General features: G+C 41.0%; 1 protein-coding gene across 2 annotated transcripts in view; it reads right to left on the minus strand.

The window, feature by feature from the left end:
• Window positions 1–25914, minus strand: part of SKAP1 (src kinase associated phosphoprotein 1) — a 199512-nt gene that overhangs the window by 22383 nt on the left and 151215 nt on the right. For both annotated transcript variants that reach the window (XM_072111626.1, XM_072111627.1), the window contains 3 exons: window positions 23459–23608; window positions 16848–16874; window positions 16204–16316 (listed from right to left, as the gene is read on the minus strand). In XM_072111626.1, coding sequence (XP_071967727.1) covers window positions 16204–16316; window positions 16848–16874; window positions 23459–23608 — 290 coding nt within the window. The remainder of the gene's footprint in view (window positions 1–16203; window positions 16317–16847; window positions 16875–23458; window positions 23609–25914) is intronic.

A 25914-nucleotide genomic window follows, 5' to 3' on the forward strand; every position in this document is an offset into this window, starting at 1 on the left:
GCACCGAGGGATCTTTTAAAATCTTCAAAACTTTATTTTTCTCAAGAAGTCAAAAAATATTGCAAAGTTACAAACGTCCTTTTAGGCTTCACCAAGTATGATTTTCTGGAAAAACCGGCCTAAGCGTTTCAGGTGTTAACGCACACCCTTAATCATGGCATGATGTGCGTCGAGGTCCGGACGCACTCCTGGAGCACGAGGGTGGATGCAGGTGAGCTGTTGACAAAAAACCTCTTTTTCTTCTAAACTTTTTAATGGATTGGTCTTGTGCCCCATTACAATACCTGCTGTGGGCCCTGATCCATTTAAATCTATTGCATTTAGTGCAGCCTAAATGCATCGGGACGATTTTCCAGCCCTTTAGCTGCTTCAGATCGGTCATGTTTAGTCAATTCTAAATACACTGAATACATTGAATGGGACTGAAAACAGTCAGAATCTTCCTCTATGGAGAGGGTGGTATAATAAGAGAGTATCTCAGGACTATCTCAGTTACATAAGGATGGTGAAAATTACCACAACAAAGACTAGGTTTTAAAAATCTTTTTTTATTATTACTGTATATGAAATTCATTCAGTATTTGGACCGTCTGCACCTTCTGTACTGTGTAAAGAATGAGTGCCCATAGCTATGGTAGAGGGCTCTGTGCCTCGTATGGCAGTATGGAAAGTGTTCAGCAGGTGGCACTAAGTGCATTGAAACATTTGTCTGCCGCCCGTCTCACATTCAGGTTCTGGAAGAAATGTGTTAAAAGTTGAAAGCGAACCCAATAGTCCAGGGATTGGAGGAAGTGAGGAGTAAAAATATATTATAAAAAGCTTGCTTACAGAGCACATCCAATGTAGACTAACCCTATATAATCTATCAGTTTTTTGAAGAATGGAATCAGCTTATACTTGGATATGTGATCCTGGTATAGGCCCTTAGTTATATGCATCAGTAGTTTTAATATTTGTAAAAGTGATAATACACTTTTCTATTGAAAAGCCTCTTTAACTGCGGATCAGTACAAAGTGTTTAGTATACTGGAAGATTTATTGGGATTTACACCAAAACTAGAGGCAGGAATAAAGGAAAGAATTCTTCCTAAAATTCTGGAAATGAGTAGATGGAACTTGTTAGAGCCTGTCCAGAGACCTGTGAAGCAGTATTATCCGGGTATATGTGATGCAGCATTGTCCAGGGATCCATGATGCATTATTATCCAGGTATCCATGATGCTATATGATCCAGGAATCTGTAATGCGGTATTATCCAGGGATCCATGAGGTGGTATTATTCGGGCATCCATAATGCAAGATTATCCAGGAATCTGTGAAGCGAGATTATCTAGGGAACCCTGACACTGTATTTTCCATGGATACATGATGCTGTATTATCCAGGGATCCATGATGCGCCATTGTCCAGGGATCCATGATGTGGTATAATCCAGGTTTCCATGATGTGGTATAATCCAGGTTTCCATGATGTGGTAATATCCAGCGATACGTGATGCGGTATTTTCTGGAGATCCATGATGCACCATTGTCTAGGTTTCCATGATGAGGTATAATCCAGGTTTCCATTATTGCGGTATTAACCAGAGATCCGTGATGTTGTATTATTCAGGGATCCGTGATTAAGATTATCCAGGGATCCATGATGCGAGATTATACAGAGATCTGTGATGCAAGATTATCCAGGGATCTGGGATGCGAGGTTATAAAGAGATCTGTGATGCAAGATTATCCAGGGATCTGGGAATCCGGTATTATCCAGCGATCTGTGATGCGGTATTAACCAGGGATCCGTGATGAGGTATTATCCAGGAATCCGTGATGCGAGATTATCCAGTGATCCGTGATGCAATATTATCCAGGGATTTATGATGCAAGATTATCCAGGGATCCATGATGCGAGATTATCCAGGGAACCGTGATGCAAGATTATCCAGGGATCCATGATGCGAGATTATCCAGGGATCCCTGATGTAGCATTTTCTAGGAATCCATGATGCTGTGGTTTACTTTGTTATATCAGTCATTGGAATGTGGTCGATGGTCTACATAATACAGTTTAAAGAGAACCTGTCACCAGATTTTACCCTGTTAAACCACCTATTAGCCACCTCAGGTAGGTGATGAAATTTACATTATAGAAATCCCTCTTTTATGTGAAATCTCACCCATTTACCTTTAAAAAAAAATCTCCTCCAAAGTCATATGCAAGATACCAAAGAAGAGATTTTAAATGTGATGAGTCAACTTCAGAGGCTGCACAATGGGGGTCATTTACTAAGGGCCCGATTCGCGTTTTCCCGGCGTTTTACCCGAATATTTCCGATTTGCGCCGATTTTCCCTGTATTGCCCCTGAATTTTGTCGCACGTGATCGGATTTTGGCGCATCGTCGCCGCCATGCACGTGACGGAAATCGGGGGGCGTGGCCGAATGTAAACCCGACGGATTCGGAAAAACCGCAGCATTTAAAAACAAAAATATGTTGCGAAACTTGCACTTACCTTCACCAGGTATAGGCCGGTGAATTTCAGGGCATTCCAGCGGGCCTCGGGGAACTTCAGCGCAGCAGCGCCACCTGGTGGATGGCGGAGGAACTACCTTAGTGAATCCCGGCTGGACCCGAATCCACTGCAGAGAATGCGCTGCTGCATCGCGAATGGACCGGGTAAGTAAATCTGCCCCAATGTGTGTAATTTCAAATGTCTCTATCTCGGGTTCCAGAGTATCTAGAAACATGCATTGCTGTCATATTTTTATCTGTAGCTCACAATTAGTATGTCTTTACCTGCCTGCATCTCCAGGTTTTACAGATTACAGAACCACAAGCCTGATGCCACCTTAAAGATGAGATTCTTATTTTTAATAGGACGGCTGAAACATGTTTCTAGAAGTCTGAAGTGACTCTCCACCTGCAGCCTCTAAACTTGACTCATCTACTCACGGGTGAGATTTTACATTAAAGAGGTAATTGTAGAAAGGGCATCTCATACCCTACCTGAGATGTCTAGTTGTTCAATGGGGTAAAATCTGGTGACAGGCTCCTGCAGAAAACATACAGGGGCACATTAATCATGATTGTTCTCCTGCCGGATCTATCAGAAGGTTCCGCACTGGGAATTGCATCTATATCATGGCTTGTACGCCTGTTTTCAGGTGCACAAGCAGAGATAAATGTGTCCCACTATGTGTTCAGTGTGTTATGTCACTTACTATTGTGCATTATTTTGTTAATTTATATGTAAGACACTTTCCAAATTCTGAATTCTTACACTTTCCGAATTACTAGTATTTCTCTCCGCCGTGTTGTCCGACAAAAGGAACTCAGTCTAGAGGTCACCTCAACATCTAGGTTGCCCGACTCTGAACTTAGCTTCATGGGTGAATAGAGAAGAAAAAATGACTTAATTGAAACCAAATAATTATAAAAGATTCTATAGAGATTCTAACTGCGGAACATTGCAAGTTGTCCATGAAATACGGAGTTTCTATTTTACGATTCTGTGGAACGTGTAAAGAAGTAGCTTGGGGTGTCGCACAGTACACAAAGCTCCTCTGATAACCATCTTCAGAGATTTTTTGTGCTTGGCTCAGGCTTCTCAGCCACACAGCACATTTCTCTGCCCTTGCTGTGTCCCCCCTTGTAGATCTCTCTCGCTTGGTGTCTGCTCTCATTTATAAGAATTACCTGGCAGGAATAAGGCTGCCAGGGCTTGTTCTAGACGATTACTTTCTGTCTTAGAAAAGGAATGACCTGCTGAATGTGACCGGCGTGTGACCGCTGCCTTCCAGCTGACCCTGAGTTCTCTTAACTCAATGGCACCTCGTGAGGTTAATAAATGGGGTCAAATGTCCCAGCTTTGCCTTCTGAGTCACCACACACATGCAGCCTCCAAACACTAGTACACAGCGGGGGAGCCATGCGTCAATTCCTGCACCTCTCCATCATCAACACATATTATACAGTGGAACCTAGGCCTTCGCACAAGAGAGAATATAGGAGGCTGGTGTGAAAGGAAGATGCCACCAGAGGGCAGCAAACACCTTCTGTACCCCAAAATATAAAGATATTTTATTTATGGCAACCAAGGAAATTAAATTTAGCTTTTTATGACGACGTTGCCACATCCAGCTAAATGGAATTAGGACTGGAAATTATGGAACGTTCCAGTAATTAACAAAAACTGGTCTCCACAGGTAGATGGGACGCAAAACGGGAAGAAAAGCTGTGGACCTAACCCATTTACTTAAGGGCCCCCAACCCAAGTACGGTTTATTAACCCCTTGTGATACAACTACTGAAACATGAGAGGCATCTGATTTAAGAATTTATAGTTTACACAAGGCCCCGCCATCTTATTTCTAGCAACTTAGTTCTAGATTTGCACCACTTTTATCCAAAGTGGTTCTATTTCCAAAATGTCAAAAAACAAGCCATGGAGAGAGTACGTTTATAAAATGCTGCAGTCTTCACAATCTTGACATAAAGAAAGGAACAGAGGGTGAAATTCTATGGCAATTGAACATCACGGCCCCATCACAGTACGGCACATTGGCAGGTGACATTACCTGTGATTGTTCGCTCCGTTTTCTGCACTAGCGCTCAAGAGCTTCAAACTACGCCTTTAGGAATCCTAAAAATCACAGAGAACTTAAACTTGTGTCTCTAACAACACCTTGGACATAGAGAGGTGTTAAAGCGTGTCTCCCTAAAACCAAGAAGCTACCTGTAAATATAAATTCTTGAGTCGTACTGCGGTCATTAGCTCTGTTAACATCTTGTTTTCATGCTACTGTATGCAGGACAGATCTCCATATCTTCGATTGCTTTACACCACGTTCTGTATTGTTACTGGGAGAGCCCATCTTATTCCATTTATAAGATAAAATACTTTATTAATCCCAGAGGGAAATTTAGGCATCACATCGCTTTACATATTAATAACTGACAATACATTAAGATACATAAAACAAGTACAAGACAAAAATATGAGTATTTAGAATATGTACAGGACATATTAATTAAAATACCTGATTAAATACACAAACAAACAATAGCACCAGTTTTCGTCTGAGCAAACTACGTCTAAGTCTAAAGTCTGAATTTTATTGGTCAATGAGAGCGCACTGGGAAGAAAAGGATCTATGACACCTTTCTAATTGTCATCTTAATTGAATAAAACGATTGCTAAAGCTACTGCGCTGTCATGTCATAACAGGGGCCACTGGAAATGACACCTTCAAGATATGGAAACCATGAATGGGACCTACATGATGTCTTGGGTCTATGTCTATCAACATAATTTTAATTTTACAGGGTTTCTTTATGGCCATAATTACTCCATGTGTCTGTCATGTCAATATCGAAGCACCAGATTTATCATAGTATCTGATGTTCAATAATAAATTTGTTGTAGTCTACACTGAGCGTGTAACCAGGGGTGCACCAGCCATGTGGTGTGTTGAGCCTTTGGTCTCAGGCAGCAACACCTGCAGCAACGGGGGCAGCATCAGGGGCAAAGTTTTCTGCTACAAAGCAAGACCTGACTGTTAAAAATAGTGTTTTTTCATACATAGGTGTGAGACTGCATGGAGAATCCACTAACTGAAATAATAACCTGATATATTACTACAGGATGGGGCAGAAGGGACATCATTCTGTAGCTCACCTCAGGCATCAAAGAGTTTGGGTTCGCCTCTGCGTGTAACACCAGGTCCCAGGTCGCGGCCAAAGAACTTTATGAAAAAAAATCCTATATACCTTTCCCAGCCCCCCTCCCCCCCCAAGCAGCAGCAATCATCATCTTCTCTCTGCCGCGGCCAGAGATAGCAGACATGATGTGATGACATCATCACAACTGCCGGCTTCATAGCTGCATACAGCGGCTGCAGACAGAAGAACAGAAGAGTATTGGGAGGGGGGAGCTGAGTATGGGATTGTCAGTTAGTTTTCACTTGTCAAAACGAAATGGAGAAAGGGTGGGAGGTGGCCTGCATAGAGAGCGCTACAGACATGGGGCCACTGTAAGAGAGGGGGGACTAGATAAATGGGGGGTGTTAAAATGCTCTCTTTTCAGTAGCCCCTTCCCTATACATCTTTCTGTAGCCCCCTCCCTATAAATTGTAAGGAGGGGCTGCAGGAAAGCAGTGGTTATAAGGGTGGCAACAGCAGAAAATGGGACATTTAAAAGGGGGCTGTGGGAAAGAGGGTTATTCCACACCTTCTCCATGAACAGATAACCCTAAGATCATGTAATGGTCTCTTGAACATGTACAAAGTATCAGCCATAACAACCTCCTGCGGCAGAGAGTTCCACAGTCTCACTGCTCTTACAGTAAAGAACCTCTGTCTATGACGATGGTATACAGGCCTATGTGTAAAAAGATCTTTAGAGAGATCCTTGTACATTGTAATGAGGTCTCCCCACAGCCATCTTTTTTCTAATCTTAATAATCCCAAATTTTGTAATCTGTCATTGTATTCTAGCCCCCCCCCCATTCCCCTAATTAATCTTGGTTGCTCTCCTCTGCACCCGTTCCAGCTCTACTATAACCTTTTTATACACTGGTGCCCAAAACTGTACACAATATTCCATGTGTGGTCTGACCAGGGATTTGTGTAAGGGCAAAACTATGTCTTTATCATGAGAATCTATTCCTCTCTTGATACATCCCATAATTTTATTTGCTTTAGCAGCAGCCGCCTGGCTCTGGTCACTAAAATTAAGTTTACCATCCACCAATACCCCCAAGTCCTTTTCAGCTCCAGTTTTTTTTTACCAAGTAATTGACTCTTTAGAACATAATTATACTTTTTGTTTCCATGGCCCAAGTGCATAACTTTACTTTTATCTACATTAAACCTCATCAACCATTTCTCTGCCCAATCCTCAAGCTTCCACAAATCCCTCTGTAGTGCTATACTATCAACCTCAGTATTAATTATGGGACTTTGGGACTTTTTCTCATATATTCTGAAAAAGTCCTGTGAGAAACACATACCTTATGGGAAAAAGCATAAAAGGAACAAGAAAAAGCCTATGTGGCTAAAAGCAATAAGCGAGAAAGATAAGGTGTTTAAGGTGCTAAAACGTGAAGGTAGCGATGAGGCATTACAGGATTATAGAGAGAAAAATAAATCCTGTAAAAAGCAGATAAAGGCCGCAAAAATAGAGACTGCTAGAAATATTGCCAGGGAGAGCAAAAATAATCCCAAATTATTTTTCAAGTATATAAATGATAAGAAACTAAAAACAGAGAGTGTGGGTCCCCTTAGAAATAACATGGGGGTCATGGTGGAAGGAGATGAGGAAAGGGCCAATCTACTGAATGTCGCCTTCTCAACTGTCTTTACCCAGGAAAATCCCCTGGTGGAAGACACAATGAGGAATAATGTAAATTCTTTTTGGAATGTCAACAGTTTAACCCGGGAAGAGGTACGGTGCCGCCTCACAATCACCAAGATAGATAAATCACCGGGGCCAGATGACATACACCCCCGGGTTCTGCATGAATTATGTACGGTGATAGACCGTTATTTTTAATATTTGAAGATTCACTGAGGACTGGTTATGTTCCACAGGACTGGCGCATAGCAAATGTGGTACCAATATACAAAAAAAGAATCAAATATTGATCATGAAAATTACAGACCCGTGAGTCTAACTGCTGTGGTGGGCAAAATATTTGAGGGGTTTGTTAGAGATGCTATCCTGGAGTATCTCACTGTGCACAACCTTATAACCCAGCGTCAGCATGGGTTTATGAGAGATCGGTCCTGTCAGGCTAATCTGATTGGTTTCTATGAGGAGGTAAGTTCAAGACTGGATCTGGGGGACGCTGTGGATGTTGTATATCTGGACTTTTCAAAGGCATTTGACACCGTGCCACATAAAAGGTTGGTATATAAAATGAGACTGCTGGGAATAGGAGAAAATCTGTGTATTTGGGTAAGTAATTGGCTTAGTGATAGAAAACAGAGGGTGGTCATTAATGGCACATTCTCAGATTGGGTTGACGTTACCAGTGGAGTGCCACAGGGGTCAGTATTCGGGCCACTTCTTTTTAATATTTTTATTAATGACCTTGTAGTGGGTTTACACAGTCAAGTTTCAATATTTGCAGATGATACTAAGCTGTGTAAAGTAATAAATACTGAGGTCGATAGTTTAGCATTACAGAGGGATTTGTGGAAGCTTGAGGGATGGGCAGAGAAATGGTTGATGAGGTTTAATGTAGATAAATGTAAAGTTATGCACTTGGGCCATGGAAACAAAAAGTATAATTATGTTCTAAACGGTCAATTACTTAGTAAAACTGGAGCTGAAAAGGACTTGGGGGTATTGGTGGATGGTAAACTTAATTTTAGTGACCAGAGCCAGGCGGCTGCTGCTAAAGCAAATAAAATTATGGGATGTATCAAGAGAGGAATAGATTCTCATGATAAAGACATAGTTTTGCCCTTATACAAATCCCTGGTCAGACCACACATGGAATATTGTGTACAGTTTTGAGCACCAGTGTATAAAAAGGATATAGTAGAGCTGGAACGGGTGCAGAGGAGAGCAACCAGGATTATTAGGGGAATGGGGGGACTAGAATACAATGACAGATTACAAAATTTGGGATTATTCAGTTTAGAAAAAAGACGACTGAGGGGAGACCTCATTACAATGTACAAATACCTGAACGGACAGTACAAGGATCTCTCCAAAGATCTTTTTATACCTAGGCCTGTGACCAGGACAAGGGGGCATCCTCTATGCCTAGAGGAGAGGCGATTTTACCATCAACATAGACAAAGGTTCTTTACTTTAAGAGCAGTGAGACTGTGGAACTCTCTGCCGCAGGAGGTTGTTATGGCCGACTCTATGTACATGTTCAAGAGAGGCCTGGATGCCTTTCTGGAGAGAAAAAATATCATGGGTTATGGGGATAAAACATTTATTTAATTCTTAAAGGTTGGACTTGATGGACTTTCGTCTTTTTCCAGCCTTATATACTATGATACTATGATACTTACACAGCTAAGTTTCATCTGCAAATATTGAAACTTCACTGTGTAAACCCACTACAAGATCATTAATAAAAATATTAAAAAGCTATGGCTGCATGAATTCTCTCTTTGGTTTCTGCACTACTCTCTAAAATTGTAATCCTCCTCTGTTTCCAGTCACTTCTCTTATAGGATATTTACAGCAGTTTCCATAAATGAAGAATGAAGATGAAGATCAAAAAGGTTCCTACAAGATCCTGTGACAGTGTTTCTGTGCTGTTTCATTTCCTGTTTAATTGTGTTTGACCTTGGCTTGTTCCTTATCTCTGCCTGCAGTTATTTTTTTATCTAACTTACTGTATTGCCTGCCCCGACCTCATACTGTCCTTTGGCCATGTCCCTTTCTGTCCCCTTGTTGCTTTCTCATAACCCGGCTGGGTGAGCAGTTACTATGAGCTTGACATCTCCTGTATCCAGCAGAATTTTTATTTATTTTTATAAACTTGTGTGCAACATATTACACTATAATTGGTCACACGGCTATGTATCACACAATAATTTAGAGTAAAGAGCAACATTTTAACTTTGGAATCAGTTAAAAAAATAGTTAAAGAGCATCTACCACCAGGATGAAGGACTGTATGCAAATGAGCATGAGGGGCTCCAGGCTCCATAGGTCTTAATGGAGCCTGAAGCCCCTCAGGCTCATTTGCATACCGTTTTTCAATCTGTCGGTAGATGTCGGTAAAACTAGTGGGAAATTAAAATCCCTTAAAGGAAATCTTTCATCCAAATCCATGAAGATAAACCAGGGACACTTATACACAGATCCAGGCAGCGTGACTGTGCTTATATTTGTAATCCATTGCCTCCTTCCTTCTAAAATCAACTTTTATAATTAACCAATTAACCATTGAACCAGAAGGGCTTCGGGGGTAATTAATGCAGCTTGACATTCTGTTATACCTTCCCCCTGCTCCGTTAGCACTTCCCTCCTCCCTCTGCATGATTTAATATCATTACTGCAGTTTCAGCACACACTGTTACAGCCTATGGAGATACAGCACGGAGGAGCTCAGGTAACGCCTCCCATAGCCCTTCTGGCTAACAAATATAATAGGATCACCACAGTCATAGTGTTTAGCTCTTTTTTAGACTTTTGGCTGTCTTGGCAACAGATGGGGGCCATGACCACTCTGCATGCATGTATGCATGCACTCAAACGTGACTGCGGCACTTAAAAAGTAAACAGTCAGTATACGTGTAGGCATCAAGTGTCTGCAGCATAATACAGCAGACACCTGCCGTGTACTGAGCCCTTTACTGCGCTTGTTGTAGATGTGTAAATAATAGCTATTTTGTTTATTTCCCTAGATGTCACTCAAGACAGAATAACTTCCATAAGCAAAGCTAAGTATTTATGACAACAGCATCAATTGCATGAGCAGTTATAGTCCGAGGATATCAGCTGGTGCCCACCTACAGTCAGGCCTGGAGAAGTGGAGCACATAGGCAGAGCAGAATCAGTCACCCAGGAAGCTTAGTGAGGCAGATCTACACTTTTATAGCTACTATTAGTCAATTGTCTAAAACTTGTGTGTGCAAAGAGCCGTAAAATGACACAGATTTAAAGTAAGTTGTAATGTTAAACCGTATTTACAGTAACTAAGGGCAAAGCCGTTGTACAAACTAAAAGTCAGTGATATCATGATGTCACCTAGCGACCTAATTCTCAGATATTATTCACTGAAACGTGGTGAATCCAGATCACACATCTTCTTAATGGGACACTATTCTCCTTATGGAGAGTTTGCCATCAATTAAGGTGTACAGAGACTTCAAGGCCGAGGATTCTGGGAAATAAGCAAATACGTTTTTCAGGGTGTGTAAAGGAACATTTTGCTTCAAAGCTACAATGACGGCAGTAGCCTTAGCATCAAGGACGACTTGGTCACTAGGTCATACTTACTATGCAGTAGCTCCAGCATCAGTGACGGAAGCGCTGCTATATACGTGCGCGTTGGTAACGCGCCGACCTGTGATGGAGTATTAGCAGGAGCGTGCCGAGGATGTGCAGTTAGGAAGGGATCATAGAGGCTACTGGGGCTTGGCGTAGCCATTGATCCCTCTACACAGAAGGGCTACTACACTCCCAAATAGCCCCTCCGGGAAATTTACATATTAGCTAGATAAAGTGTAGCTTAGTATAAAAAGAATTATAGGGTTAGCTACAGATAGATTAGAGTTTAGTAGGTTAATAGTAACCTACCATCAGATCCACCTTAATAGGTAGGTTTGCTTTAATAATATTTATGAATGACTGAAAGCCTGTGGAACCCTCAACATTCTGTAGTATTACGTGCACTTTGGCTCTATTCACATTAGCGTCATGACTTTCATTCTTTATATAGCCACAACATCTATGTGTCATTTATTTACAATGGAACCTGAGAAATCTCACTGACTTACATGAAGCCTGTAAGAAAGAACAATGCTGAAGACGTCATGTTATTCTGCGCAGTAAAGAGGTGTATTTAATATATGTACTTATTTTAGAAGCAGAACACAAGTCTGGTGGATTGCAATGTGGTCCTGGAGTGACCTTTCTGAGGTTAGTTTGTCTTTTGTTGCTATGGACCTCGGAATTAGATTATTCTGTCTGGGATATATTTATAAAGTAACATCAATTAATCTGCAGCACAGGTTCTGTTTAATGCTTAGTGAGATGTATCATCAACTGCTATGTCTTCACGTGATCTGGGTGTCATTTTTTTCTACTTGGTACAAAAAGGAGCAGCTGTAGCCCCTAACATTGCCCGGAATAGGGAAAAACTGCTCTCAGCTATAACAAAATAGAATGGTTTAACAAAAAATATTTTATATCTATCAATCTATCTCACTCTATGGGGTATTTATTTCAGAAGCCCTGGAATAATCGTAAATGCTATCAATTATTTTCCCCAATCCGACACCTTCATGCCAGCCAGTCGCGACGTTTCGGTGAATGCCAACCTTTTTCATGATTTATGTCTATATCTATCTATGTCTATAACTAGCAATGTCTATAACTATCTATGTCTAAATCTATCTGTCTCTGTCTCTATCGCTCTCGCTGTCTATCTCTCCGACTTTCTCTTTCTCGCCTTTTATCCATCTCTCTCTCCATCTTACCTCACACGTAGGCCTCTTTTACTAATTGACTATAGTAATCAAACAAAGCTCAGAGCTCATAATAATGACCAGTGGCAAAATAGAAGCTGAGCTGTGATTGGTTGCTTAATGCCACAGTCAACTCAAAAGCTAGTCTACGACGTTCCCTGAGTCTCAGAGAGCGGCTGTGCAAAATAAATAAACTCATCACTTTAAATAAATAAATGGAAACTCATCAGTTTGTGTTTCATCTAATGGACTGGTATGTGCTGTCTCATTTTTCCTATATATACACACACACACATACACTCAACTCCGTATATTAGACAGAAGAGACGAGTGTGAAACTACAGTACTGTATTGTATTATAAAGCATCTTTTCCTAGCGCTCTTCGTTGCTCCTACACCATCAGCACTGACTGGACAGTGTCAGCGTACAGTTACACACCCGCAAATAGTAACACTAAGTTAATTTATTCATTTGTTTGAGGTAAAGTATAACAGAGTAATTCAATATACCGTAGTTCTAAGATAGGACACCAGAGCTGCCATTTAACACAAGTAAAGTTTGCCCTAGAAAGGTTAAGTCAGGATAGACGTCTCCTTTAAAAATAATAGTACAAATAGTACATTTATCTATTCTACATCAGTAAATGTCTTATTGTTCTAATACACAAGCAGTTTATAATAGAGTCTGAGTGAGGAACAAATAGAAGAGTTGAAGGTTTAGAAACTGTAACCACGTCTGTGTGTCGTGCAGCCTCGTCCTTCGCCCCCTCCTCTCCGCAGACTTCTATGGGCAGCCTGTAACCTTATTCATTATGAAATAAAAGTCTGTCATTTACCTCGAGAGTGATTTCAGAGTCAATGAAATCTAAGGGAAAGGAGTCTGATAAATGGAGAATCATTTTTTCCCTAATATAATATTTTGAATTGTTGAGAATACTCACTTAAACAAGGTTTGTGGAAACAATAGAGGCAATTTAATACTTTGGCCAATGCTGCAACCTGAGTTCTTTGACAGTTATGATCTTGGTATTTTTTTTTTACGCTCTATAATATTTTACAGCATCATGTTCAATCAATATTTGTATTATTAATTTACATTAAACAATGGACAAAAAATGGGTTATATATATATAAAGTGTGAAGAGTTGTGGTCAAGTTACTGGTTCCCTCTGTTGTAGTACCCTGGACATTTACATAATTCCCCTATACCAGTCATACATTTCTTACTTTATTTCACATGGATATATACTGTTTAAAGGAAACCTACCACTTGTAGTGGCAGGTTTCTGATGGAAATACCGGGCACCAGCTCAGGGTGAGCTGGTGCCGGAGCTTATTTTCGTTAGTGTTTTAAACCGCGGAATCGCGGTTTAAAACATTTTTTAAACTTTATAGCCGGCGCAGGAAGGTACACGCTCGGCGCTTACCGTGCGCACGGCTACATAGGAAGTGAATGAGAGCCGCGCGCATGGTAAGCGCTGTGGTTTAAAACACCAACGAAAATAAGTGCCAGCACCAGCTCACCCTGAGCTGGTGCCCGGTATTTCCATCAGAAACCTGCCACTACAAGTGGTAGGTTTCCTTTAAAGGACATCCACCAGTTTACTGATGGTAGATGTGTCCTAATAAGAAGTTCCTCGTATTATAACTCTATAGTCCAAGATTGCAGAAATATAGAGTTATACAAGTTATGCTCGTCCCGTCTGACCCGACTCTATGGAGGTACCGCTAGCGCTACCGGGGGAGTGCATAAATTAAAATATGACGCTCCTTGAGGCACTCGGGTAACGTAGTCTGATCGCCCCAGGGTAATTAGTATAACTTTTAAAACTATATTTCCGCAATCTCAGCGTATACTATTATAATATAATAAAGTCCTGAGCTGAAACTGATGGTAGATGTCCTTTAATGTGATGTGATTTACATTCCATATATATGTACTATGTCTGTATAAAACCGTAGAAATATTAAAAAGAAGCTGAAATTCCACTGGTAGCAGAACATGGAGGGAAAATCTGAATTCTTTACTAAAAACCCAGACAGCCTGATGTCTAGTGCTGTCTGGAAACTTGTTTACCTCTGTAGAAACTTGCTGTGTCATCGACATGGAATATTACGGGGCCTTAATATAAGAGTAGTTTTGTCATTATCTGTGCTTCACTCTTCCCACTAGTAAAATGTATATAAAGGGAACAGAATAAGCGGAGTAATAAGGCAGCAATCTGAATCCTACATAGTAGTTTCTGAAGATGGTGCTCACAGCTGGGGGTTCAGGTGTTTAAAACCCACGGTCAGGCACTATCGATGGAGGAAGCCATAGCACCCAAGGGATTCAGTTCCAAAAGACTTTATTTTCATCCAGCCTTAAAAACATGACATTTCGATTCACAATGAATCTTTATCAAGTATAAAGGGAACAGTCACAGTCCCTTATGTCCAGCAGTTAGGGAAGAGTGCTTGGAGGAGAAGACTATGCCAGCCTACCTGAGCGAACAGAAGGACAAGGTTAGATGTGTATACTCTACCATAGACCCTGGGTTCACAGCTTTTGGCCAGGGTACCAGCTTTCTGCAAAAGAGATTGACAGCAAGCCAAGGGCTCAACATAATACCATTCTGCTGCCAGGGAGGAGATTGGCCCCATGTTTCCTTGTATTATTTTGCACATAGATTTCTTCAGCCAACTGTTCACTGCAGACCCTGACTCTCTATCCCACTATGGTGCACTAAACCTTACTACTCCTTCTGGAGAGCAGCAACATATAGCTATAAATCACTATCATCATTTTTACTACAGAGACCCAGGTTTCTGTCTTTTCAGGAGGTTAATGGAATTGAATATTAATGGTTAATGTCAGGGAAAAGTAGTTGTTGATCCGTTAATACAAATTCACTATATTACTACATGTTCACTTTGCTAGCAAGAAACATTTGTGTACATAGCTGTGTAGTAAGCAAACCATAGGGAGGTGAAGGGCTCCCATTTTCCTATCAGTTCCTCAAGTGATTCTACATAACTTCTTCTGCCGCTTCCCCCACCCCACCCTCTGCTCCCCAAGCACTGTCTTCACAGCAGGGAAGCTGATAACCCTGAGTGTTTCACAGCTTACTGTACACATTCTGTAACTATTTCACTGCTAGTTTTAATACTTATTCCATGCTCCTCCAAGTGATGAAAGCTGACTGTATAGTCACTGTATGTATAGATTATGCCAAATTCAGTATATTAACTTGTTGGATTCTCACTGGATTTGCTGCTAAGTTAATTACTGAGAGAACACAAGCATCATGGGAACTATGGGCAGGATGGAATTGACTCAGTTTTAGGGCAAAGACAGAAAGAGGTTAATCTGTAGAGGTTAGCCCACTTCACTGAGGCTGAGGAATATTTCTGACAAGTAGCTTCAGAAAAGAAAAAGGATCACAATATGGGCATCAGTGTTTGTTTTGAAATAGTGAATAAGAGTGTAAAAATCATTATGAAATCAGAATAACACTTTAAATAAAAATGTAATTTGCACATTATAACCAACATATTATTAAAATTGGCTTCCACCCTCGTCAGAACGCTATTTTAGAATTGTAACTAAAGACATATTTCTTTTTTTGTTCCAGTGACAATTGTATTTTTTCCAAAATTTTTTGCCGTACTAGGAACATGTGACGTCAGCTCATCGATGCAATCATTACCAGTACATAGTAAGAGTCGCAGCTCAGTGTGCCGCCAGACGTCACAAAGGGGATGTAATTCAGCGTGTGGGCTGACGGGATTTAGGAGCAGACATTTTTTGAATTATAATCCTAGGCCCCCAAGGACTTCAGGGGGGATGTTGGCAGGGAGCCAGGTTCTGTACTGTAATGCCTATATTAGCTGATGTATACATCACACAAACATGACAAAAGCACATATGCTTTTGTCATGTTATGGGCTTTTGGAGACTATAATAACCCAAAAATAGTGCCTTGCTGACAGGTTCCCTTTAAATTCTATACATCCATTTCCAATATGACCCCCTTTCCTCCTCATGCTCCCAACCTTCTCTCCTTTGTTACCTTGCTTAAAATCCGGATAATATCTCCGCGCTGGAATGACAGCTCATCACTCCTGTCCCCTCTGCAATTCCAGAGTCCCTGGTAATAATCTGCATAGTTAATAACAGTCTCTCCTGCGGAATAAAGACATAGAAATGCACATGTTAGAAAAGACAAACACAACCTCTAATTATACAGAAGAATATCTGTGTATTTTAGTAATCTGTAGTCAAAAATACCAGAAGTCTCAAAAAAAACTGATGGAGCTATAAGAAGTCAATCGCCCTGAGAATGTATTAAATCATCAATTTCTAAATATTCCTTTATATATTACATTTATATCGATTCTTTTCACAGGCCATCGTAGAATTTGATCGGCCTTGTGACTTGGGCCTCCTGCAGTGACCCTGAAATAAGCAAGTTGAAAGCTATATCCATTTCCCAGCTGCTCACGGGTCTTCCTGAGCAGACATGGGAAGTACAATGGAGCGCTGCTCAGTGACCTGTCCAGGAAACACATGGCTCTTCTAAGCACGGAGTAGAAAGATCAGGAAGTCTGTAACAACTATATATAAGAAACAAGATACTGAACTATGCCCAACAGCAGGTACACAATGTACTGTTTTTTAAACCAAGCACATGAATTATTATAATATGAGATGTACCTTCTAAATATCCATTCTCTTCATCACCTGTAAGAAAATTAGAAAAGAAAATTAAAAATGTACAAACTCGAAAAACAACTACCCTTATTATGCACAGTCAATTTTTAGAGATGATACCAAGCTATGTAGTATAATACAGTTTATGGACGTTGTTCATAGGCTGAAAGCTTACTTGGACCCATTGGAGCACATTTATCATACGCTGGCATGCAAAGTCAACAGAATCCTGTAATGTTTTAAAAGATGTATGCACTTTTTGGATTAATATTACCACTTTATTAGGAATATGCAGTCCAGTTCTGGGCATTGTTTCATGAAAAAAGATGCCCAGGAGATGGAGAAGGTACAAAGGAGAGCCACAAAAATTAGGGGCATATCAAAAGACAAAAGGGCACTTTACTCCCCGACTGGAGTAAAAAAAGGTTTAATCTCCAAAGTAGACAAGGCTTCTTTACTATAAGAGCTATGAATAGCCGAGCTCAGGAGCTGGTCACGGCAGGGGCAGCAGAGAGCTTCAAAAAGGACCTAGATGCTTTCTTACACCAAAATATATATGTATAATATATTGGTTATAATATAGAATTGTATTCCCTTACATCCCTTTCCCTCAGACCTCCCCCTTTCATGGTTGACCTTGATAGAAATACATTTTTTTAACTATACTAACTATATAACAATGTGCAATTCAATAAAACCATGAATTTTTGTAGAAAGCAAATGTGACAGATCTAAAATCAATATCCTAAAGTGAACCCCGTTCAGGAATGTGTATCTCTTACCTAAAAACAGGCAGATTTGCCATTTCAGTATTCCCTACAAGTGTGTGGAGCCCCAGAAATAATTGTTGAGTGGGAATAGTCTTCGCATTCACCCTCCCCCTTGACATTTTTTATTCTCACTACTTTTACAGGTCTAGTAGCCGCACCTGTCATCTATATCTCTGGTTCTGTTTCAAGGTACTAAAGTACAGAAGATAGTGGCTTCTGAAGTGACACTATTCCTGCAACCACTAAACTTGACTCGTGAAATTTGGAAGAGAAGAGTTGGGGGACTTTGAGGGAAGTTTTTTACAGGTAAAACGAGCAAGAGAGGTGATTCTAGAAAGGACATTTCATACCCTACCTGAGGGGGCTAGCAGTCTAATGGGGTATAATTTGGTGACAGGTTCCCCTCAAAAGTGGATTTGACTACAGGTCTTGAGAACAGAAACATCTGGTGGCTGTGGTGAGAAGCAATGTGGCCATATATGCACAGCTCTCTTCATTCGCTTCTACAAATACAGATATTATCATCAAATTATTTTCCTTGCTCTTTGACCTCAACAGTCCCCTAAGACTAGAATATATCACAAAGCCTATAGAAATATTCACTCTGCTCATATGTTTTCATAATCCTCTACGAGCAGAGTTGTCACCTCCTGTTCAGTGGAGCTCCCAAGTTTGCTACTGTGTGTAAATAAATCATAGTGATTATCCGATACTGCAGAACACGTCTGTACTTCATAAATAACGGAGAGTCATCTCTAACCGTAACGTGCCAAAGGTCTTGCACTTATATTTTACCATAAACTTTTTACTTCTGCAACAAGAAATTGAAAAATTCTACTAAACCCAAAACAGTTCATGTAATATAAACCGGGATCGTCCATCGGCAACTCATTGTTCTCTCTATGGGTTCTGCGGACAGAGGTGACGGCTCGAGAAGTGGATAACGTGCAACATTCAAAGAGTCAACCTACGTATTTCTTTGATAATAAAACCTGCAGTGATAAATATACTGTATATATATAAGTGGGCAATGAAATAAATAATCCCTCATTATCCACTAAGTGGCGTAGATTTTGCACATAACTCTCTGGTTTGATAAAGGGTATTCATACATGTTACCATTGCCGGAATATAATCATGTAATAAATCTGAATGAGATAGGGACAAGCTCAGAGAGCAATGCATTGCAGGTCTTCTTCCTGGACCGGAGCCCACCTCAAGTCTAATGCCTACATACTGCTGTCTCTTACTAACCAGCGGCAATCAATGAGAATTAGGTCAGCTTTTTGTAAGATACAAATTGGGCCCCATGCAGGAGGGTCAGTGCATCGGCGGCTCTGCCCCCATTAGAGAGGACTCTCTCTCCGGAATAAATCAGACTTGATTGTGGAGCATTGCGCCCGCCAGACACAAACTCATTCACATTGATTTGAAGATAAATTATTGAAAGTGGCTTCACTCACTTTCTGCATTTATAAAAACAACAAAGTGGATGTATTGGCAATCCAGACAATAGGTAGGCACTCCTTGTCCTCTTCCCTTCCAGTACCATGTCGCTCTCGCTGTCTTGTCTCTCAACCTAATTAATGCTTTTCAATGATCTAGGAATGTCTAGGAATACAAACTGCAACATAGACATTAAACAGTTAAAGAAAGCTGGGGCAGAAGGAAGATATATAGACAGTAGAACTCTACTAATGCACATCACCAAAAAAATCTGCAGGTTTATACAAACAATGGGTGTAAACATCCGGCCTCAGAGTTTTCTGAAAAACCATGGTGCCCACAGAAGGCAAGAGTTGCTGCCCTTGATGGTGAAGGGCACCATCACATCAGGGCACTTTGAGAAGCATAACTCTTGAGCAGAGGATCTAATAAAGAATTCAACGTCGGCTGTTCTAAATGAACGTCTGCTTGTTTTCCTGGTCTGATGTAAATGGCAATGTAGGTCCCAGTGCTCTCTCTTCTACACAAACATCCGCCCCTGTACCAGTCTGTCTGGAACATGATCTCTCTGCTGAAGAGAAAGATTTCTTAATGTTTCCTTCTTATAAGTCACATGGCCACACACAAGGCATGGAGACCACCTTAGAAGCCAGTCACCAACAGTGGGCACCCAACTTAACTCTGCGTGCCCCTAGCAGCCAAGGAAAATCCTTCACAAAAATACCTGCATTTAAGCAACACTAAATGTCTGGTGTCTCTATAAGTAATTTAAGAAACAAGCACAAGCTGCATAGCTAGGGGACAGCCACAACTGGGGGCAAGGCTCAGGGTTAGCTTCTCATTGTTATTGATGGAATTACAACGTGATTCAATGTCCTAAAGCCAGATGTCCATGACCTTCTGATTTTGACAGCTCTAAGCTACTTCTTTGAAACTCTTGCATGTCTGTACTAGGATGACATTAGCTCTGTAAGTTTTTTTTCTTCAAGCACCCATTGATTTTCATAAATGACTCCAATGAGAGTAAGGCATGCTGAGTATTTTTTAGGATAAGAACATATCGGATCACTTTATTTTTAATGGTTAGCAATAGCCTGAAGAACAAAATTCAGTGAGGCACATTCACTGGTTTACAACAGTTTTTTACAAACCACTTAAAGGGGTGTTCTCATATGGGCATTCACATTTAATGTAATGCATCTTCTTATAAATTTTTTTTGGAGATTGGACCAATTGTCTCGGCAGGGTTTTTAGACATAATTACAAAAAACCGTCTTGAGACGGCACAGAGAAGCCCATCTTCTTATATATACATTTCTTAAATTGCATGTTATGAAAAAACATACCGGGGTGAATATAATTTCCCATAAATGTAGCCATGTTGTACCTTAGAAGCAAGATAGTTGTCCTTGGATATGGCCACCTCCGCACTCTGGCAGTAGTGACCACATATGTGCTATTGAGGCACCTAAACACCAGGATTCAGCAATCATTACCACAGGACGGCTATGGGACTTTTTGTCATTCCATATGCAAAAACTATGGGGCACATTTACTTACCCGGTCCTGTCGCGATCCAGCGGCGTGTTCTCCGTCGAGGATTAGGGTCCTCAGGCGATTAACTAGTAGTGCGCCCCCGATGTCCACCAGGTGTCGCTGCTGCACCGATGTACGCCAGAGTTCACCAACCTATCCTGGGTGCATGTAAGCGCGTGTCAAGCGACACATTTTTTTTAATAACATCCAACTAAAGAAATATATGTATATGGAATATAAATAAACTACATGTCAATGCGCAGACAGGAATACCCCTTAAGGATACAGTATAAATTTCTCTCCTTCACACCCTACAGTGATTGGCTACGTAACTATTTGAAACATACAAAATAAAACGTTACTGAAGAAGCTCTTTGCCTAATGTTGAGGGTGGGGGGTGAGTTTTGCATAAAATAAGAAAGAGACTCTATTTACGCGATATACCTCCCACTGTTTCCATGCCATCAGTCCGATGCTCCCTACCAGTCTGGGTGGGAGGGCGTGGCCTGCCGTAAGCCGAACACAGTTAAACTTTCGTGCCCCACAGAGGCAAGTAAATGTTTATTTTTTTATGTAGCCGCTCCCCAGCCACATATCATTTTTTAATGTCTTGGACATAAATACCTGTGCAAGCAGTTTTCAGTTTGCACTGAAAATAATGTGCAAAGTCCAACAGAAAACTGGCGCAAGCACCTCAGTAAATGTGGACCATTGTGTTTTGTTCTAAAGCAAAAAACGGGCAATCCATTTGTACAACAAAATATTAAATAAAATGAATGAATGATATAAAAGATTGTTTTTTAATTAGAGATAAGGGAACTGAACTTTCGGGTCCAGGGTCAGGGGTTCTGTGTTCCCCCTAGCCAATCACAGCTATGGCAAGTAGGTAGGGCGTCAGTTTGCCATATTTGCTAACCAGCTGCCAATCCGGCAATATGTCTGGGTTGTGCAGGATGCATCCGAACCCCAACTTAAACATTCCCGCTCATCTCTATTTGTAATGTATGGAAACCACTCATAATGGTATGCTCCATACAGGTCATTGATGACAAGCAGGTTTTGGATCTTGGAGGCACCTGTTCCCTCCCAAATGATCAGGTACGGTGAAGATTTAGTGGATTGTCTTCCTGGCATTGTGCTAAGCGATACTGCCCCCTCCAAACGGAGCAGACCAGTAAAAGTATCCCAGTCCTGATGTGCAGCTCCCACAGGGCTCCAAAGTGATCTGTCTCACTTTCTTGCTGCCTTACGGGAAGTCTCTCCAGAGAGCAGGGTTTTTTTTCTTGCTGTAATCGCAGACTGTCTCTGTGCTCATCCACATTTATTGCCATTAATGGCCTCAGTCTTCTAGCTGTATTCCAGCTCATCTCCAAGACGACAGGAGGGCTCGAAAGGTCTCGAGCACAGAAAGAAGGTCAGCTCTGATAGATTAATATACTAAGATAGGAATCCGTCTTACATTTGGTCTTTGTGTAATGCATGCAATCACATCAGAAAGCAGTTGATTAGAATCCCATCACACAAGGACTTTTTATGACAGTATATATTTCACTGCGCATCCTGGTTAAGCCGTGACACTAATCCCGAAGCTGCCTCTTACTGATAACTCCTTATGGGAGAAACATCTCACATGCATTGTATTGGAGTTGAATTTATTTTGGGCACAGCAGTCTAAAAAGGACATTGTAGGCAAAACAGACATTTATATGATATATTCCTAAATAGGACCAAATTTAAGCATGCTGTCCTTTGGATGTTTGTTTCTTACTAAATTTGTTGATGTTGCTAATATTTTACTTACAAATAAGGGCAATCAACATTCACATGTCAAGGACTTCTCCGAGCTGCGCCGATTCTCTGGAATGCTATACCCTGCACTATTAGACTAATATCCAGCTGACAAAGTTTCAATGGTGCCCTAAAAACTATCACATTCCCTAACTGCAGGTATCTTTATTATAATAAAACCTCCTACAGTAAGCAACAGATATGACCACGTCCACCATGATTCTTCATTGTCTTTGCAGCTCCACATCTGTACCTTTAAATTCCCTTTATCTATTAAGCAGCACATATTTTGTTGGTTTTATGGAGAGAAGAAGCTACAATGGAGATTTAGAGATAAATAAGAATACTAATAGCTTCTTTATCTGGCACAACACGCTCCACAAGAGTTTGTGCGAGACCTTACTATTAAATTGCTGGACATATGGAGATAGTGGACATTACTGCCAAAACTGCTCTTTTAATGTTAGAAGAGCATCTTATTTGTCCCCCTAGGACCTTCATGTCTTTCACTTGCACCAAGTTGGCACTGGGAGTCAAGGGAGAAAACACCAGGCAGTTGTGGCAGGAGGACCAGCGGTGCAGAAACATCGGAGCCTGCGGCACAGCTGTGCACGGACTCTGAACAGTGACAAAGTGGACGGCACTACAGAAAAATCTCGCAGGAGCTGGGTTTTAATGTAGCAATTTGATTCAATTTTCCACTCTATAAAATTACCCATCACCGCTCCTTGCTGTCTAACAGACACCTTCACTCTTAATTTAACAATCTGATCCAATTCTGCCAGGGAAATTGGAAAAATTTATCACCTGTGAAATTTTATTTTTCCTTGGTTGTATCTGTTTTTGTAAAACTTCATTAACGACGATGACTTGCTGAGGAAATAATGTTGTCTTTTTTTTTTTCTTCTTATCTGCTTGGGACACAAGAAATGGCCCCAGCAGAGACTGTATGCTCATTAGCATAATAAAACAAAGAAGGATACGATGAGTGAAGACGAATAACCTGCAGCTGGAAACAAAACAACGTGTGATGGATAGAGGGTCGCCCATGGCTTTAAATTAGTAACCTCTTACCTGGAACTTCTTCGTAGATGTCATCATCCTCAGCGGGACCGTTTGTCCTGTTCAGCGGGGGAGAGCGCATGAGATGAGAGGAGTTCACACTTTCCACATCATCATAAGACTCTTCATCATCTTCACAGGGTATGGAGGTTGAAATGATGTCTGCGATAACGTAAGATGTGGTTACAAGCAATGAAGACAATTAAAAGGGTCTTTCCAGGCTAAAAATGCATTATTATGCCCCTTGGTGGGGATCTGACACCTGTCCCTCAAATAATCAGCTGATCCCTGCAGTCAGTGCACAGAGATCTGAGCAGGAAGCAAACAGCCCCATTCTTTGTCTAGTGGTCAGATCAGGTCACTGCAGACAAGTTCCCATTCACCTGATACACATCTACATAATCTAATACACAGAGAACAACTGACTGCTGAGGACAGCTCATCTAGGGTGTACCAGATGTGAGACCCCCACCAATCTGATATTCATGACCCATTGTTAAGATCAGTCATCAATATATTTAGATTGGGAAAGCCCTTTGAGTTATTTTCTTCTAGGTTTTTTGCATGACATGTTCTTGACATATTTCAAGACAGCTAACATGGACACATCAATACAAAAATGTCTGCCTTCTCCTTACCCCAGGTATGCCGAGTGATGGGACCTGCCTGGGGTGTAACTAGGAAAGCAAGGGCCCCAAAGCAGAATTTTAAAGGGGCCCCCCTATCCCCTCAGAAAATATACATATTTGTACACTCACACATTTATCTCCTCAACAACATTTCTTATCTGAGCTGCTGATTAATGTTGCTTAGTATGGAGGATCTGCACTGTTATATACATGTTATGCTGTACAAATGCAGAATAACATGTATGTAATGGTGCACATCCTCTATTCTTTAGTGTGTCAGGTCAGATACCGGGGCCCCCTGACACTGTGGGCCCCATAGCAGCTGCTATGGCTGCTACTTCTGTAGTTTCACCTGAGTTTTTCAACTGGGGCAGTCGGCTCATATACAGGGCTCTAGAAACCACAGCCCTTAGACATACATGGCACCGAGCGCTAACTGTTGAAATAGCAGCTAGCACACATCCCCCAGCTATGTATTTGTGCATGAAGTCTTAAGTTACAGACCCTGCTACTGCTGTGTACTAGAAAGCCCAAGGGAAATCTAGTTGAAAACCTAAAATTGTAATATGACTTATTCTTCATAATGGCTTTTATATATTGTAAGCCAAGAGGGCAACATGAGCTTATACCATAGTCTATACACCTATATAGAAAATTTATCAGATTGCGCATTAGAATTTTTTGGGGTGACCTATTGGAATCTCCTAGCGACCATGAAGACAGATAATCATCAGTGTGACCACTGCTCTATTAGGCTTAGACTACATATTCAGGTGAAGTGTAATGGCTGTGGGACGTACCCCAGTGGTAATTCCACAGCTGTTCGGCAAACATCAGACACCAGCCGGATTTTGTCATGGCTGGAAATGGGCCTCTACCATTGTATTGCAAAGGTTGATTTCTGCACCTTGATCCGCATTAAATGAAATACTGCGGACCACAAATCTACTGCGTTTAACCTGGTTCTGTAAATTCTGTGTGGCAAATCTTCAGGTAATACGTTACATGTGCAGATAACGTTACCATCAATGATGGAGTCAAGTTCAGCACAGCGTCAGTCTAATAGCAGGGAATGGAGTGGAGGTCAGGCATGAACAATACTATTCTATTCACACTGGGGATCCTTCTTCTAATAGTTTTCTTCCTTTTCCCAGTCTGGGCAATGTACCTTGCTATCCCTTCATTTCTTTGTCCTTCCCATCATAACATTTACAGCCAGGTCCACCACAACTAATCTGACAACCCTCTACAAGATAATCATACTCATCCACTGCTGTCTGATGCTCAATCATCAATGTCAATTAAAACAAAAGAAGAAAACAAAAGGCAGTACAGAAGAGGCAAGATAAGTAGTGAAGAAAGAAGGCAGAAGTTCAGTGTGATGTTACGATGATTACGGTTTACTTTATTATGCCTGCTCTCCTTTTTTATAGTATCTTAAAGTTTTCGGCTGTGTAAACCATAATTGTATAAAATAAATTAATTAAAAAAAAGAAAGGGACCACCAGCCCCGAAATCCTCATATGTGTACTAGTTCTCGTTACACATTATTTTCCAATTCAGAAACTTTGAAGGCCCCTAAAATACAGAAGAAAATACTTAAAGCCAACAGAAGGGACTAACCTTTCTTTCCTAAGATGCTTGGTTCTGGTAGTGCGTCACCTACCATGAGAGGAGTTGAGCCTCTCGCCTCAGGGTGGCATCAGTGGTGCAGGAAGGAGGCACAGAGCAAATGTGCCTGTATGTGTGCTTGTATATACACTTGTAGCCCAGTTTGTAGCTAGTACTAGCCTCTGTCAGTATGGATTTGAAACTCTGCATGGACAAACTGCTTTTAAA

The sequence above is a fragment of the Engystomops pustulosus genome, chromosome 6, assembly GCF_040894005.1.
Source record: "Engystomops pustulosus chromosome 6, aEngPut4.maternal, whole genome shotgun sequence".
Taxonomy (NCBI): Eukaryota; Metazoa; Chordata; class Amphibia; order Anura; family Leptodactylidae; genus Engystomops; species Engystomops pustulosus.